General features: G+C 42.0%; 1 protein-coding gene and 1 long non-coding RNA gene across 2 annotated transcripts; both read left to right on the top strand.

The window, feature by feature from the left end:
• The first annotated feature begins 328 nt into the window (after positions 1–328).
• LOC142769244 (uncharacterized) lies at positions 329–8048 on the top strand. The gene is made up of 2 exons (XR_012885724.1): positions 329–931; positions 6669–8048. It is a non-coding gene; the product is annotated as an uncharacterized LOC142769244 (long non-coding RNA).
• A 4147-nt stretch (positions 8049–12195) lies between these two features.
• Positions 12196–18552, top strand: LOC119186940 (TNF receptor-associated factor 3). Its single transcript, XM_037435287.2, has 2 exons — positions 12196–12548; positions 16607–18552. Exons 1-2 carry the CDS (start codon positions 12276–12278, stop codon positions 17849–17851), a joined length of 1518 nt encoding a protein of 505 aa, XP_037291184.2. The 5' UTR covers positions 12196–12275; the 3' UTR covers positions 17852–18552.
• The last annotated feature ends 272 nt before the right edge of the window (positions 18553–18824 follow it).

Here is an 18824-nt window from a genome sequence, read left to right as displayed (position 1 = left end):
ACGAAGAACTTTTAAAAAAAGACGCACTTACAGAATATTTACGTGTTGTTATAGTGCCTAAGATATGCGCGATAATTGTTTTTTAATGGACAATCGCACTAGTATGAACGCTGAAGCTTGAGCAACATTGGTGGGCGCTGCGGATGAGGTCGACCTTTTGGGGTCTCCGCTGGTGCCGTTTAAATTCCCAATACTGTTAAAGATAGGCAAACAGACGAATGGACAGACAGACAGACAGAGCAAAATTTTTGCATCGAAGGTCTCCAAGAAAGATTTTCGTCTTGAAAAATAAAATCGACAATCACTGTCATTTACTGGGCACCGTAGGCTTGCAACGCGCATTTTTGGGCCCAGCAACTCGTTCAGCCACCTGCCGACTCATGCAAGAGAACTCGAGACGCTCGGTGTTTTGCTTTTTGCGATCGTTTGACCACCCTTCCTTTTCGACCACTGTTATGTCAACTAAGTGCTTACATACCCTTTCTATTCACCAGAGAAGCTAGCGCTCCTTCGTGGCCGAAAGACGTGTTGAGGCACTATCAGTGCGATAGTCGTCATGGAAACGCGGGGAGACGTTCTGACGACGTTCCTAGTTCCAAGTAAGGCGAGCTGAAGTGACGGCAATAGCGGGCCGCTATACTATTCGCCATGTCAATTACCAGCCATCGGTACACTTTGGTCGGTATTTTTAACGAGTTGGACTGGAGAGAATTGAATTTTGTGGAACGATTCCACGGAACAGAATTTGCGAAGCGTGTGGGCTGGTAACCCGACTGACCCAATTCTACCTTGCCGACACATCTTCTGCAAGAATTGCTACGAACAGTGCAGCACTGACGACCGGCATAGCTGCCCTATCGATGGTGAACAAATCCTGGCAGAAGACGTCGATTGGAGGGAGTGTCCGGTGCACAAAGTGCTGAAACGGAAGGTAATATAGCATAAACTTTTCTTTGAGGGTTTTCGTGGTGACGTTTGCCTTGCGAAACCGTGATCATGTGAAGCAGCAGGCGACTGATCAGTACAAAAAAGAGCGTTTGGCTGAATATTTGGAATTGGCTTTGTGTTTGACGTCCAGCCCCTACATTTAACGTCTTCTACTTATATTGAAAGCTAGAACTCTTTTCCCCGGGCTAATACCCCGAATAGTATTGCGCAGTAGCTAAGTCAAATACTTTTTTTGAAGGTGGGCAGGCTTTTATGGAATGCTTTTTGTGCCACATTGTTGTTGTCACGTCAAATAACTGTAAATATAAGGCAGCCTCTGCCTAACAATTTTCAACCGGTCTGTGGCAGTGCTTCGGCAAACAAGATGGTTTAAGGTGGGTGTGTCAGGAACATTGTGGTGTGAAATATAAGCCAAAAGCAATTCTACTGGACTCTTCAGCGTATTCTTGTGATATGAGAACACGGAATGGCTTCTCATTGCTAAGTTGTTAATTATAGATGTGTGCTGTGAAATTGCGTCGACGAGTTGTGTTGTAAATGGAAAAGGCTGAATAGTGCGTATTTAGATGATTTTGCTATGTCGGTGTGGTGTTTGATACAATTAACTCGCTCTCTGGTTTTTCTTTGTCGAGGCTGCATGCATCGCAGCTGTCGAGAATATCCAAGTAGTAAGAGTCCCACAGCCTTGAAGTGTGCAATGCCTCTTGTCGCTATTCTAGCTTCATATTTACGTAAGTGTACTTATATCATATCTTAGACTTGTGTTTCAAAGAGAACATACAACCCAAATGAAAACCAAACGAAAAGTCTAGAAGCCGGTTTAATTAGACATGCGTGCGTGCTAAAGGAGACCAGGTGGTCTTGAATCCCGGATCATTCGAGTACGGCGTCTCTAATAATCATAAGGTGATCTTTGGAAGAAAATGTTGAATACATAATAATATTACTTAACGACAAGCGATACATAGATGACCTCATTTGTGTTATTTTAACTGAATTGCAGAGTTTGTTCCATTATTTGTGAAGAAAACGAAAATATTTCCAGCTGCCATCATGTGTGGCGTCACGCCAGCTAGCAAAAAAAGAAGAAACGTGGCTGATCACCCCTTCATAGTTTTAATTGTTACAATATGAAAATAAAACGTGTCTCACAGAAGTAGTTGGTTGATGTGGGGCCGAGGGGATGGGCTCACCGTTTGATGTCGTTCACCTACGTTCACACCAAGCGGCGAATGACCATTCCGACGAATACATCTAAGATCATAGTTTGTATTGAAAGAAGTGGTCAATACATGCCTGGACCCTACGTATAGTGAATCCCTTGCAAAGATGGCCGCACTACGCAGGTAATCAACACTCTTACTCGGTATGCACTCATTCAAATTCTCCTAAAAGGCAAAGAGTGTGCATTTTGTTCCCTCTAGACCGGCTGGAATTTCTAACAAGGTTACCGCGGAACGCGGCGTGTCTTCCAGGCGAGTGCCCGATAAGTATATTTCGAAGTTGGTAAATATAATGGGCGGGGAAATTTGGCTTCCAGGCGCCTCCACACGTTGTGTGAAAACGTTCGAGAAATTAGTTTTTAAAATGTGCCTAATTGGACGTTAGTTGCCAAGGTGCGTTGCCTGAGCCCATTGCGGAAATCACGCGTACCTATACTTCTGTTTCCGGACGTAAACAGCACGCTGCCAACAAGGGAACTGTGAGAGAGGGGGTGTGGTCGTGTTGCCTCTTTCATGGCCTTAGTGCTGGCGGTTTGGTTCAAACGCACGCCAGCCGTTGTCGTAGACTGAGAGGTCGTAGGTTCGACCAACAGCAGCGAAGGAATTTTCTTCGCACCTTTCTTTTCGGCTCCGTCTGCTTGAGTTTATTTCGTTGACGTATTTCTCTGACGGCGATAAGTCAAAAGTCGTGTTGGACGCCGCCATCAAACACATTCGTGGTAAATGTGTTTCACTCTTTCTCACGGCCTAAAGAGTCGCTATAGCTAACTCAACCACCAGCGTTTCATATCAGCTTATTTATTTATTTATTTATTTTATTGAGGTTTGAGATAATTTTATTTTTGTTTTTTCCTGTATATAAAAAAAACAAAGCAAAAGAAAAAGGCTGGTAAGCGTGACACAGGCTGTTGCTCCGAAATAGTCTGGTACAGAACTTAGACGCAGACTAAACAAATTTTACACAGACTAAGAATCAGCACAGTATAATCAGACAAATAAACGTTCCAAATAGAAAAAAATACCACAACAATATGCACAATAAAAGACAAACTATTATTACAGAAAAACATTACTATCACAATAAGTTGAATAGGTGAGATAAAAAAAACAATTTTAGCAATATACATTTCTGAAGCAAGCAACAGCATTGAAACTATACAGTTAACAATTAGAAAACATACAGTAATAACCAATCGAAATAATACTATAAACATATTCAATGCAATTATGAAGAAGAATTTCCTTCAATGTATTCTTGGAATTTTTTATTTAGGTCAAATACATTTCCAAGTTTATTGAGGAGACTTGCTATTTCAGTCAGTATGTTGCTGACGATAGGCGGTACTAGTTTTCGGTATTCCTATGCCAGGTGCACGGAGGAAGTACTCAACACACCGAGAAGAATCATACATGGGCTATAGTTTGTGAATTTTTATGTACAAAAGTAACTTGTAGTCATATATTTGGTGTGCTTGTAATAAATGTTTAGAAAATATGGACGTGTGCTAAAATTTTGTGCGTGAACGTAGTATCCTTCGATTAGTCGTAGTACTAAGTTACTGTACTGTCGTTGTTCCCCAACACAAGACACAATAACTTAGCCTGGAGTAGAACAGTGTACAACACTTTCTTTAGCCAAAGGGGTAATAAAGGAAATAGTCAGTACATGCATCTAGCGCATCTACTTCGGTCTGCTACTAGTTTATGTATGTGTTCATTCCAAGAATGGCCCTCCTGGAATCCACAGTGCTATATACCCACATACCCATACCCACAAAAGCCACATGGTATTACAGTGGAGGAGTAGGGGGGGAGCGCAAAGTAATATTGAAAGCATACAGTTGGTAGTAATCTATAGGAGCATCAAGGGAACATAAATATATAAGCAGAAACCGCTTCTGGTTTTTGTAATACTCATGTTTCTGTTTTCATTGTTGTGCAAAAGTTTCGCAACTGGTGATATAAACAACTGCAAGTGTTCAACATAACACTTGTACATATATATATATATATATATATATATATATATATATATATATATATATATATATATATATATATATAGTGGGAGTAATAATTCAATAGGCCAGTTAGTCTTCGTGAAGGTATGGGATATGGCACAACGGGAGCGTTGTCAACAAGAATAAATATATTTATTTCCCAACAGTTTCGGGAGGGGACCTCCCTTCATCAGGGGATGAGTTATACTCATCCCCTGATGAAGGGAGGTCCCCTCCCGAAACTGTTGGGAAATAAATATATTTATCCTTGTTGACAACGCTCCCGTTGTGCCATATCCCATATATATATATATATATATATATATATATATATATATATATATATATATATATATAACTTGTCGCTTCAATTGGAAAATAAAAGACGGTAACCTTCCTTTTGCAAGCTTTGCATAACCTTGATTTTCAAGGCACAAGGGATCTGTCGAAATTTTTAATCTTCCATTCTAAAAGGTGGCTATGATACCATAGACATAATTATTTTCGGCGAGTTTGTTTTGGACGGTGACGTCTGTTTTGATGTGGACATATGCTTTTCGTTTTTGTTGTTCCCTTTTTTCATTTATGTCTCTTTAGCTTTGAACAATTCTTAATGAAGTTCAGGGCACAGAAAAGGCTTACGTAGTCCTGTATGAATTCGCGTCTGACTCGAAAATTAAAGCCCCCTCTTTTCTTCTAAATCAATCAATGAATTCTCTGCGATCCCTCTCTGGAAGCTTTTGGCATATAACATGATCCTGCATCGCCTCAAGCATCGCAGCCATTGCAAAATTTCTGAATCTCACTTTGTTTAGCACTGAATCTCTAATAGGCCCACATTTGACGATATCTTGTGAGAACGGCATGAAGCCACAAATTTTCGCGATCTCCAGCGTCATCACGTGGCGACGATTTGTTACTCCATGATTTGCCGCGAACTCGAGTTGACAGCGATGGTAAAGCTTAGAGACACCCAAAACCTTCATTTTAAAAGAATCAGACTTCAAGGATACACAAGTTTAGACTGATAAATTGCACTCAGAAAACTTCATAGTAGTTGATTTCAATAGCGAAGCCTAGTTTGTAGTTGAGTGTATTAGTATCAAAGGTATCAGTTTTCAATTTGCCGCCATGATCACGTGTGGTGAAGTCATGAATCTTTTCCCATTTTGGCCCCTTTCTCGAAGCAAAGTTTCCTTAAACTTGGTATTATTCGTGTGCGTGTCCACTAGAAGATTCGTGATTGGAGTAGCGACATCGCCACTCGTGGTACTGTCACTCCCGATCATGCTAATGGCAAGAATGCAAAGCAAATTGCCTTTTACGAAGCAGCAGATGCAGGCGAAATGTTTGCATATGCAATTATTGGTTATTCGCTGCTTATTGGCATAATCATGCGCCAGCGTTGCTGCAGGCAGGGGTTCTTTTTTACGTTTTTTTTACTTAACGTTGCTAGAACTGTCATTGCTTTCCGCCTGTCACCACAGCTTTGAAAAATGAATTGCGCTTGGAACTCAAGCTATCGGTATAGTCGAAAACATAAACGCTTCATGTCGAAATGTTTCCGTGCCGGTCACAAGCCACTTGTACTAATCTTCATCGAATGCGGCTGTACTTCCTTTTCATCTATTACGAACTACCTGGGGCCCAATAGAGGCCGGCGAAATCTCTGACGCCAAGGCGGATAGTGCAGGAACTGCGAAGTTGCGTGGGCACTTTCATATGCTTTTTGCGTATGGTTAGCTTACCGAGCGTCTTCTCGCAACCAGCGTCGTATTTTTGGTGTGTGAAAAGAGTATTGCTCTAACACAAATACTTTTTCATTGCCTCTTTTATGAATCAGTCGATAATTGTGAATCGACTTGTGTGTTGTTGAAAGGTGCCTTTGTCCCTTGCTGGCAGTGCGAAGATCCATGAATTCATTCTAAATACTCCCCATAGCAGTTTCGCTTGCTCTGCCTGGCTCAATGGGACATTCCATGCTTCAGTGCTACCAAACTGAACCCAAATAAGATGCTTTGCGCGACCTGAATACTCTTCTTAATTACTACTGTTTTTGTATATAGAAATATTGTCGTTATTTTTCTGATTGTATAGCGAATACATTGAGCAGACTGACTGTAAAGAGCTGCTAGAAAGCTCAAGTGAGTCAGTCTTGGCTCACTTTAGAACCCCTAACTCTTTTATATGATGCAATTTGGGTGCACGCTAAAAACCCCAGGTGGTCGAAATTTCCGGAGCCCTCCACTATGGCGTCTCGCATAATCTTATGGTGGTTTTGGGACGTTAAACCCCACAAATCAATCAATCAATCAATCAATTTATATGACGCAAGATAGTCTGGAATTCTTTCGGTTTCTTATGTACACTGTGTTATAAATAACAGACATGGTCTGGCAAGATCTTAGTTTATGCACTATTGACATTCGAAGAGTATAGTCATTTTAAAAGTTGCTAAATTATTATTGTCCGGAATTTCGTTCACTCTCTTCATCAGGTGCAGTGCTGGAACCAAGACCGTGGGTGCAACGTTGTCTTGGCTGCATCAGAACTGAACGAACACTTTTGCAAAGAGTGCAACCACCACTCCACTTCATGTCCGAGGTGTTCTATGGTCGTACGCTGTGATAATGTGCACGCGCACATGCAGAATGAGTGCGTAGATCAAATGATGTCTGTCGCGTCCGGAAATCGGAAAAGCAACACCACTACCGCAAAGCATTGATGGTGGCTTTAAATGCAAATATACAATTACGAGTAGGTGAGATAAAACAGACTTTATACCACCTTACACAAGTTCAATGTAACCGCCCTAATGAAATTTCACATTCCATGAACATGGTTTAAGAAACACTGCTAGAAATATTAAGCAGGACTAGCACGTTGGGCAGCGTTGCATCCTCCGTAGAAGCAATGCACGAAACACTAAATGACCACAATGAAAAGCCGCAGCAGCTTGCAGGAACTATGAGTAATTTACATGAAACGCTTAAAAACGTGGAAACCACGGCGCTCAGACTGGAACGGAAAAATGAAGACACAGCAAAGTTACTGAGTGCTGATCTAACACAATATATTAGTGGTGGAAGTGGTGCGCTAAAGGAAACCCTTCAAAAAGAATTGAAGGATGCAACAAAAACAGTCTGTAACGGCTGCGCTGAGACTGTTGCTACGATTGTTGCAAGTGTCAATTATACAGAAAAGATACTGGCATTAACGACAATTCTTGTCAAGCGACTAAAATTTTTTTCGCAGGATTCAAAGCATTGAAAGAGAGCACTTTGTCGAAGGCGTCTTGTCTTTATTGGGAGAAAAGAGCATACATATCTGGGTACCACCTGTCCCCAGGTGCATATTTAAAAAAGAAAGAACAACAAGTTTAATTTCATCCTCACATTCAGCTGCACAAAGGAGTGATCGACGACGTTCTTCAATGGCCATTCAAGCAAAAGGTTCGCTTGACCATTAAGCACCCAACGCAAAACAAAGAGTGCAGAAATTAGGAAGTCTAGGGGGACGGTGTCAAAAACTTTACAAGACCCGTTGATGGAAGTAATGCCGGAATATGTTTTTTGTGCAAGGCTATTTCAGCCCGGATAATCTCGGACGTGAAGGTTATGTCACGAATGACAAGCTTTGCGTAGTGTTGGAGCTTATTACAGTAAACTGAGACGCATTAAAACTAAGAGGGAATCAAACGTGTTATAAATACTTGTAATAATGCTTCCGGGTAAAATCTGGTCATGGCGTTCTACGTCCTGGACTATTGATATGACTGTATTATTGGTACATATAGCACCTTAGTCGTGTCATATTGCTCGCGGGACCTCTTATGTTTCGATGATTATGTTCTAATAAAGCACTTGCGTGATTTGGAGTCGTGATTTATTGTTGACTCTTGAACACCCTGTCACTGATGCACAGAGCCCAACCGGTAACTCTTTGGCCGTAGTGGTGCCTTCTGTTAACTATAAAGAATGCTTACGAGAGCACTGACAGAAACGTTTGAAGGTGAGATTATATTTGGGGCAGATATCTGTGGAGATACAGGCATGATCTACGTCATACCAATCATACCAACGGGTAATATAGCTGAGAACAAATTCAATATGGATCTCAAAATGCATGTTGCGCCACTGCAAGCGACATGCGCCGTCGGTTGCTGTGTGATCAGTTAGTTGTGTCCTGAGTCATGAACTCAACAACACATTCAGCACTAACAGGCAGGGACGTGAGAGAGACAGCACAATGCGGCACGAATTTGCGTTGGCTGCCGCCATTCATGCGAGCGTTCTTTCGGAGCAAACCTTTTTCACAAAAAAAGGAGGCTGACTTGCCATTGAGTACAAAAACTAATGTGGTTGCCTCTAAAGTGCATTTCTGATTTATTAATTGATTGATATGTGGGGTTTAATGTCACAAAACAACATGATTATGAGAGACGCCGCAGTAGAGGGCTCCGGAAATTGCGACCTCCTAGGGTTTTTTAACGTACACCCAAATCTGAGCACACGGCCCTACAGCATTTCCACCTCCATCGGAAATGTAGCCACCGCAGCTGGGAATCGATCTTGCGACCTGCGGGTCAGCAGCCGAGCACCATAGCCACTAGACCACCGTGGCGGGAAAGTGCATTTTTGTGCGGGTCACATATAATTACAACACCTCAAAGTTGATTGTAGCAATATCGAGGATGCCTTTATAGAAAAAAAAGTCGAGAATGCGGAGCTCATATGCCCAAGTTTGCTTGTTTGTTTGTTTGTTTGTTTGTTTGTTCGTTTGTTTGTTTGTTTGTGTGTGTGTGTGTGTGTGTGTTTGTGTGTGTGTGCGTGTGTGTGCGTGCGCGCGCGCGCGTGTGTGTGTGTGTGTGTGTGTGTGTGTGTGTGTGTGTGTGTGTGTGTGCTCACGAAACCACTCTGACTTTCAGCTTAATCGGCACTCTCTGCAATTGAAATTCTCACTGAGTGGTGTAGAACAACAATGTTCAAATGATTAACCGTTGCGCTCCAGTGTTAACGAGTTTTCGAGCAGCGATAAGCGAGTTGTTGGCCGCTCATTGGAAGAAAAATAAAAACAAGGTGCGAAATGTTTGTCGAGGCTCCTTTGAGCTAACTTACACGTAGTTATTGAAAAAATAAACAAACACTGGCGCTAGCCATAACGGCGCAGTACAGCTGTGAGCCGATGCTGTTCGTGTTTTCTTTATAGATTTTCTCGCGAACAATGCCCATGCCAACGAAATCTGTGACTAAATGAGTGACTGATTTTGGTGGTATTGGTTTGGCTCGCGAGAAATCCCGGCGTCGGCGAGTGCTAAAGAACTTGAAGTATCGACCACAAGTGCGTTTGTTTGCGCCGTTTTCCACTCCCTGATGACCTCTAGATCCTGGGCTTATCGGTGATCAGCCGTGTCCATCACGACAATCTGAAATATCATCGAGGGCACTTGTCATTTCATCGTGTCAATTTTCACAGTCGCCTTTCGTAGTTGCATTTCACTGCATTAAGTATGACTGTTGATTTGCCCGTAGTAAAGGTAGCGTTGCGCTGTTAAACACGAGGATGCTTGTGCCGGTATAAAGGAAGGAAAAGGTTGGAAAGCAGGATTGCGCAATGCTACACAAAAGTCTTTGCAGTAGTTTTAAAATTTGGAATACTTAATGTATGATATATGTACTCTGCAAAGCTGGCCAGTCTTATTTATTCAATAATTAAAATAGAATACAATATCTATGACAAAACATATTTAATGAAAAGTCCCATGTTTGTTCAGGTTATTTAATATAACAGCCCCGTAATCTTTTTCGCCTTTTTAGTGTACGCGAAACATAAAAAAGAATTGCGTAGGGCGTAATAACTGAGCAGTACGTTATAAATTGGGTACGAGGTTTTCTAGAATCTTGCAGTCCACGTTTTAGCGTGAACATGAACTATGTAGTGTACAAGTAGTGAGCCTAATTCAGTTAAGTTGATCATTGATTGTAGCAAAGTTATCTTAACATTTAAAAGCTACCCAGAAACAATATTGTTTAGAAAAGAGTTGAATAAGACGAATATTTTTTCATTATATTTATTTAAAAACAATATGAAAAAATCTGGAACCGTAGGCGGTATGGCTAGTTACGGATTGGTTATAGATAAGGTTTGTTGTGGATTACTTAGCAAGTACAATATTTACACTAATAATTCCACAGAAATCCCCGATTCAAATACACTCATGTAAAAAAAATGAACGAGGAATAATGTGACGTGTACATACATTTCAGCAACATTATTATGGCAACTACTAACTCCCTGAAACAAAAAGATTTCCGAGTGACTGCACCATATTTGGCAGACATTTATTTAGTGTGGATATACCGATTAAAGTTCTAGTAGAAACATAGGGTTTTGTTAAACGACTGTAGACAATTTCCGCTATCGGCAGAATAAGATGATGTTGTTTTGACAGCCGAGCTTTACCTCTGGGTTTCGATATAATTGATGAGTGATGAGGTGCATTATTATTCATAATTTCGCGTAACAATAAAGCGCTTTTAAATTACTAACCATTTTAGATGACATTATATAAACGTTTGTGAAAAATTCAGCCAGTGGTGCACTTTTTGGCGCTAATGCATTGGTTCGCAAAGCGCTTTTGTGCAAATGAGTAACAAACAAGATGAGGCTCATGCGTAGCTCCATGATTTGATGTATTAAGTTAGGTGAGAATGAAATACGATGAAGTGTAATATAGGAGTATGTGTGCGCTAAAATAAATTTCACACCAAAACAATGTAAATCATCTAAACCTCACTTACTAGACCAATTGTCTACGTGAGGCGTGCACTGGAATGAATGGTCTAATGTCACGCCGAGGTAAGTAGGATTGATTGATATGTGGGGTATAACATCCCGAAACCACCATATGATTATGAGAGACGCCGTAGTGGAGAACTCCGGAAATTTCAACCACCAGGGGTTTCTAAACGGGCACCCAAATCTGAGCACACGGGCCTACAACATTTCCGCCTCAATCACAAATGCAGCCGCCGCAGCCGGCATTGGATGCCGTGATCTGCGAGTCAGCAGCCGAGTACCTTAGCCACTAGACCACTGCGGCGGCGCGCCGAGGTAAGTATAGGCGTTTACTTTATTTTGGAAGTTTCCCCGACGAGCAGACTACGTGTTTCAAGTATCGCCTTTTGGTTAGAGGCGAAAATAACGTACTTCTTTTTTTCATGTTTAGTGATAATTTTTTTAAAGTACTGAAAAATTATTTACAGTTTAATGGCTAGTGATTCGGCTTCCTGAAGAGAATGGTGAGGTATAAGTAAAGAAGAGCCACCTGCATGCAGACCTGCTTGTATAGGGGTTAAGGATCAAGGATTATCATATATGAAGAAAGAGAACGAAAATAAGTCTTAGTTCAGAACATAGCCGCTCACCAGTTTCGACGGAATTCCTGTTTTTTTGCTACTAAATATTTGTACATAACGAGACCGTTCAGACAAATAACTACAAAACAAGTTTTAAGATATTCATCTAAATTGATAGGGTTCAAGTTTATTTAGCAATATATTCTGACCCATAGAATTGAAAGGTTGTTTTATGTCAAGGAAGATCCCGAAAATGGATTACCTTTAGTTTATTATACGGTTTACTGTTTCTACCACAAAGCTTAGCGCAGTAGCCGAACTGTGTTTTTTTTTCTAAAGCCATGTTGGTTCGTGGTTAGGGTACTGTGTTTTGTAATAAACCCCATCATTCTTTTGGCACAAGCGGCTCAAAAAGAGCGTTCACAAAAGAAGGAATTGTTATGACGTGTTAAGCGTGTGTGTGTACGAAATTTCGCGAGCCATGGAAGGCAATCGTGCAGTGGCATTGCCAACACGCGGCAACTCTTTGGCCGATGTAGACGAGGCACCCTGTTTGCTCGAGCAGTAAATTGGCTTCGCTATGAGGTGCTCAGACAACTGCGATGTGGGCGTTCTCTTATCGGACTGATAGCAGCTTTCGTATCCATCCCGTGACCACACAGCACAAGCAAGTCGCTGGGATAAGGACGCCGCTTTGACAACAATTTCCTGTTGGCGAACGCGCTGCGCCCTTCGTGGCTCTCAGCATGCAGCGATACAGTGTGTCCGGATTTTCCCACGAACTGGGCTACAGGCCTTTTCACTTCGCTGAGCCCATTCCGGCTGTCAGAATATGCGCTGTCTGTGGGTCGCTTCCACAAACGACCACTTCACTGCCATGTCGACATGTGCTCTGCAAAACGTGCTACCCGCAGTGCTTGGTCAACGGAATCTGCGAATGTCCACTGGATGGGGATAAATTCCTCGTAAAAGATGCTGAATGGAAAATTTTCCCCATGAAGAATCTGCTGAGGCGCAAGGTAAGCATCTTGACTTTGTGAGCGAAAGAAAAAAAGCTTCACGTTCTCGGGTCTTCCTATGCTCTCATCTATGATCTCCTGTTGTCTCATGTCGGCCCTTGGCGCCACGTACAAAAAAAAAACGCCTATAGATTTTCTACGCATTACTTAGCTGTTTTTAGCATATTCCTGCCTAGCTTACTCTTGCATCATACGTTTGCTTCTTCTACAAAATTTGCAATTGACTTTACATGTTCACTAACCGCCTTTCAAAAGTTTGTGAGATTCTGTATAATGCTTCCACCTAACTGCTATCAGTCAAGAACTTTATAGGGAAGTTGTGAGGAGTTCAGGCTGCCATGGAGTCCACGTGGGACACCCTAACATCCGCTACCGTATGTGACACCTGATTGAGAGAGGGAGCGTTGTGGCATCCCACCTGTTCTTGGGTACTATTAGGGCGCCTTTAGTTGGTGATCGAGCTCGAAGTTCCTGAGTGCTTTTTACCAGACGAACACACTCTTTAGAGCACCCTGATGTAACGTGGGACATTGTTAGAGCATGTGGGAGAGTGAATAGTTAAGTTCTGTGCAAATGTGGCATGATGGAGTCTTGTCTTGGTTGTAATGGCTGTCGCTGTCTTTATGAAGAACTTTACTGGCTGTGGCTCCGCTGTAAATTTTTTGCGGTATGTTTCTGTGAAGCTTGTCAATGCCTTAATTCTGTTGTGCCTGCATCATTGCTGATGTCTCGACTGAGTCAGACGCCTTCTCGTAATCTATGAGGGCTATGTATAGGGGCTGAATGTATTCCGACATTTATATTTCACCTGATAGATAGCATAAATATAATATAAAGTGGAGTAACCTGTGCGAAATACAGCTTAGTCTTTTGGTTGATTTTTATTTCCACAAGCTAATATTTTTCTCAATATTTTGTAGAGGACGAACAGTAGAGGCACAGAATTCTAATAAAAAAGGGTGTAAGGCAGGCAGACACAATCTTTCCAATCTTTTTCGCCACGTGTTTACAAGAGGTTTTCAGGACGCTATATTGAGAAGAGTTAGGGATAAGAGTTACTGGAAAGTATCATAGTAACCTGCGGTTCTCTGATGACGCCGCCTTGATGAGTTACTCAGCTCAGGATTACACGGAAAGCAGAAAAAGAACTCCGGAAAGAATATCCAAAAAACTAAAACAATGAGCAACTGCCTCAGCAGAAAACAACGCTTCGTGATAGGTGGAGAGATGGTGGAAGTTAAAGCTAAATGTCTTCTTATAAGGTTAAAATGATGTTTTCTCGTGCTTGTTTTTCAATGAAAATTCAGTTGCGAGTAAGTCCTCCGCTTTGTCCCCTTTTCTTTTCATGTGTTGGCGTTGTAGTGCTCTGTGTTATATTATGTTTAAGCAATGCTTGCATAGGATAGGTAATAACCAAGGAGCCGGACGAGGAGATTTAAATAATTAGAAAAATAAAGATGGGGTGCATCACAGTCGGCAACCATTCTCAAAACATCAGTGGTAATCTACCACTAGCCCTCAACTGGAAAGTATATAATAGCTGCATCTTGCCGATACTTACTTATCGAGCAGCAACCTGGAGGCTTACGAAAAGTGCTGGGCTTCACTTGATTACAACGGAGCGAGCGATAGAGAGAAAAATGAGAAGTACAACCTTAAAAGGCAAGAACAGAGGAGAGTGAGTCAGGAAACAAACCGGGGTTAAAGATATCGCAGTGGAAATCAACAAAAAAACTGGACGTGGGCCGGGCACGCAGCACGTAGGCAGGCGAACTTCTGATCATTCAGCGTAGCTGAGGGGATTACCAGAGCAAGGAAACCAATGAAAAGGAAGCACAGCTAGGTGGGCCGATGAAATTAAAAAGTTCGAAGGCATACCATGGCCTAAGAACACACAAGACCACTTTTATTGGCCGATCAAGGAAGAGGCATTTTGCCCTGCAGCGGGCATATTCAGACTAATGATGACCGTGATGCAATGACTAAGCCATCTTTGTGATGGTTTTGATCTCACATATAGCATGTGAAAGGCCCCTTGGACTCCTTGGGACCCCTTGGGCGCCTTGGGCGCTTTCAATGTTTATGTGCAGCAAGGGGTGTTGTCTTCTATCATTACGGATGCGAGATGTGATTTTTTTATTAAATGTATGTAAGGAGAGGTTGGTGCCAATGCGTGGCGCCGGCTACTCCTCGAGATGTGATTTCTTGTAAAAAGAGTAATGCGTCGTTAAGCTGTTGGTGTGGGCTCAGCTTATTGGCGCCTAATTCATCGTCGTGGCCGTTAGTTCTCGCTTTCGGTCATGAGCCGTTACGTTGACGTTGGGCTGTTCCGAGGACTTTGCTCATGTAGCAAGTAGCGAAGAAATTTAGTGAGAGCTGAAGTGCTTGCGCTTTTGTAAAATATGGGTTGCTTCATACGATACATTGCCTGTTTGGTAAGCCCGATCTGTGGTGTTGATGTCTGTGAATACGTTGCTGTGTTAGGAATTATACGGAGCTAAAGGTAAAACCACCTGCTAAGCTATGGCACTCGTTGCAAGCCTAACCAAAGCTGCTTTGCATCGGTTTCCGTTGCAATCTCCCATACCACCAGTGCAAAGCAGAGAAGTCACCGTATTGCGCCGCATCTGTGAACGTGTTAGAGCTGCGATTCGCGGCAGTCAATGATCATGCGAGTACGGGCCAGACATCAGCCTTTGTTGCGCTGTGCGTGGTCATTTTGTAGGAATGGGGCTACAATGCTGGTATCTCGGAGCCCGGTATCTCGACACCAGCTGATAGGACATTCGGGCACCTCGTAAGAGGCAGCACACTCTTTTGTATACAGCCGCACGTAGACAATACAATTTCCGGATTAAGTTTCCGAAAAGACCCCAACCGAAGCACCAGTCGTCTTTCCAAAACGCGTGAGTATTTTTTTTAAGTACAAAGTGATTTAAGGCGAAGGGCCTGATGAAAGAGGTAAAACGATCTCGCTGTTTCTGGTAAGAAAACGCCTAACTGAAACGCTATAGCTAGGTCACGAGAAGTCTCGAATTTCAGCTTACGACCTGGTTCTCGATCTGATAGACAAAAAAAAACTACGATTTCTTTAACCTTACAATATTCGTGAACATCCCCTTCAACATCACGGCATATAGATCGATGAATACTCCTTATGGGATCGTTTATACCATCCCTTGTACCTTACCGAACCCAGACTTCTCGAAAGCTTAAAACAACGATTCGCAGCAAACGTAGAACGAAAAAAAAATATTAGGGAAACAACACACAGAAGCCAGCCAAACACATAATACTCACAATTTGGTCGAGTGAACTGCTCCAGGCCCCAGAAACAGGGCGTACGAAACCAAGAGTTCATCCATACCTACTGAATCCACGAAGTTGCCTAAAGTATAGAAGATACAATCACAGCTTCCTTGCAAAGCACAATTCATTTGTGTTAGGTGTGCTACAATGACTACATTTCAATCAACTAGAAACCTGCGATGCTTTGTGGTAACTGCGTGAGTATTCCGGGTACTTTACGCTCCTGGCTGCATCAAATAGAGAGAAAGACAATTTGTCTCTTGAAGGAAGAAAACAAGGTATCTTTGAGTGAAACCAGTAAAAGATTATGACCATTGCATGGTACACTTATGCGGGCGTGGTTCATGAGGGGCCGCCAGCCTTCGCTGGTGGGACGCGGAATAGTGGACTAATAAATAGTAAGAATATGTGTTGGAACTTGAAAAACTTCCACAGTTATCTAGTATTAATAAATTTATCTTTACTCTCAGCTGTTTTTAAGCTAATAGTAGTCCCTTCCGTGAATACTTTAAATATACATGCCGTTTGTTACGTGCTACATTTGCGAAAGTTCCAATTTGATAACGAACTTTTACCCAGGTAGCAGGGATTCCAATGTTCATAAAGAATATTGATCTTGGGAGGATAAACATTCCGAATAGTAATCTGCATGTTTGTATCAAAGAAATAGCCAACATGTATGTCTGCTCCAAGTTTTGGTTTTTGTTCGAATAATGTTGTTTCATCAAATGACATTCCTTTTGCTGCAGGTGAAATGTTGGAACGAGGACAACGGTTGCGACGCCGTCATGACTATTTCAGACATGCTGAAGCATTTCGATGAAGAATGCGTGCATCACATTACGCGTTGTCCGAGCTGCTCAGCGCTTCTTCTGAGGACAGATCTCTGTGCGCATCGAAGAAGTAACTGCAGCACGCATGCATTACCCAATCACGCCCAACCTCTGGAGCCGTGGAGGAATTCAGTTCAGGAACCGATGATCACCGCTTTGGAGACGACGTTGAGTGAATGCGTCGGTGAACTGAAAGATGGAATTGAACAGATTTTACAAGAGCACGTGACCCACAGCGAGAGATTGGATGAGGTCTCGCACATTTTAAATGCGCTTAGAGAGACAGTGGTGCAGATATCAGAAAAGCAAGAACAGGAAATGACTGTGGTGAAAAACACTGCGTTTAACGAAGTGAAAAAAGACTTGGTTGCACAAGGTGAAAAGTTTGATGAATTTTCACGAAGATTAGGTGTTTTAGGTGCAGATGTTAAAAGTACAGCTAACGCCACGCAACAATCTCTGGAGAAGCTTGAGCAGAGCCACGCCGAATTGAGGCGACCTTGTACAAAAGACGACAACCAGCTTCAGAGAGTCTCAGACATTGTGAGCTTATTCGAGGGTATTCTCGATGAAGCACTGGAGCGTGCAACAAAAGCCATCGTACAGAAGTGCAAAACATATGCTGAGCTTTTTGCTCCACCAAAGGTGAAAGAGATGGAATGTGGCAAAAAGGCAGTGTGTGAGAATGAGACTCTGCTCCTAGCGAGGAACACATTGAGCATTACACTGCATGCATTTTGTGTAAAAGAAATCAAGGCTTTGAAAGAAAAAGCGACATCAACAGGTTTAGCGAGAGACACATGCGAGCCCATATACATTTGTGGCTATCACATTACGTTTTTATTGTATATGAAGAAACGTGAGAACACCGTTTCAGTGCACGCAGGATTACAGCTGCATAAAGGTGTGGTGGATGAATTCTTACAGTGGCCGTTCTTACACAAAGTGAAGCTCACATATATGCATCCATCTTCAGACAAACACCTTCAGGTTTTAAATGTCACTCCTTTTGATCCCGAACATTGTGGTAGGCCGACACAATCAAGGAATGCAGAATTTTATTGGAACCATTTCGTACGCCTGGAGGATCTGGAACGCGAAGGGTACATTGAGGCTGATCAACTCAGCTTAAAATACGAGCTTCTGCCTTCATCGAAATAACAGATTATTAGACAGACTCAGCGCTTTACCAACAATTCATTTGAACAGTGGGCACCCAGAAACTCGTAAGAAGAATTTCCAAAGCGCGTAAAACTTGGTGAGAATTTAACGTATTGGTAAATAGAGTGGTTTAAATAATTAATGCGGCTATTTTTTTACAAGTAATAAAACATGTTTCAGCGAATAAGCAGACTTAACATGGCATGAGACAGACTGTAAAGCCTTGATTTTTTGTGCTATTGCGCAATTATCTCATATTTAGGGAGGCTAACGTGCGTTGAACAAATTAGCGTAGTTTTTACAAGCGGCGCAACGCTACAGAAACAGCATAATAGATTGGCACCAAGCTTGCTCAGGTGTTTACGAGCGTTGCTTGGTGTTGCCTATCTCGGCGACGTGATGCTTTGTTTAGTTGATTGTTCCGAGGTGATGCTTGTTTTTTTCTTAGTGTTGCGAGATGATTTTTACTGTCATGTTTTTGGCAGGCATTGCTAGATAACTTCTTTTAGTTAAACGTGCTCTGCACTCACATGCGTTTTCTGTTCCGAATCTCGGCGAAACTGTACATGTCAAATTGAGGCTGAGCTAAGCACGTCCAAACGTTGTCTTTTGCTTTTGTTTAGCAACTGATTTATTGTTGAAGTCTCGATTACCTATAACAAGGTATAGGTCATGCATATCAATAAACTAAGCTCACCCAAGCACTGTTCAGAATATATTGTTCATTGACCCATTACCTATTTATTGACAAATTCTTGCCTGTTAGAAGACATTGAAAATGCATATTGTTCAAGGTTGAGGTCTACGAAGCATTTTGTAGAATTTATTGGCTAGGTATTGTATATTGGCAAGCTAATGGTTTTTGGTCGATTGTGTATTACAACGTGAAACACACCCATGTATTTCGAGCTAGTTTGGGTTTAACCACTCATTTAGTAGAATTTGTTGGAAAAATTTAGTGGTTAATGTTATT

Source organism: Rhipicephalus microplus, chromosome 8 (assembly GCF_043290135.1).
Source record: "Rhipicephalus microplus isolate Deutch F79 chromosome 8, USDA_Rmic, whole genome shotgun sequence".
Taxonomy (NCBI): Eukaryota; Metazoa; Arthropoda; class Arachnida; order Ixodida; family Ixodidae; genus Rhipicephalus; species Rhipicephalus microplus.
Note: the sequence above shows the minus strand (reverse complement) of the source record. Positions and strands in the feature narration are given on the sequence as shown.

What these genes read in the sequence shown, in the direction of transcription:
- LOC119186940 (XM_037435287.2), top strand. Translation starts at nt 12,276, where the DNA reads ATGCAGCGATACAGTGTGTCCGGATTTTCCCACGAACTGGGCTACAGG. An exon ending in AGAATCTGCTGAGGCGCAAG is followed by an intron (nt 12,549 to 16,606) that starts GTAAGCATCTTG and finishes CTTTTGCTGCAG; the next exon opens with GTGAAATGTTGGAACGAGGA.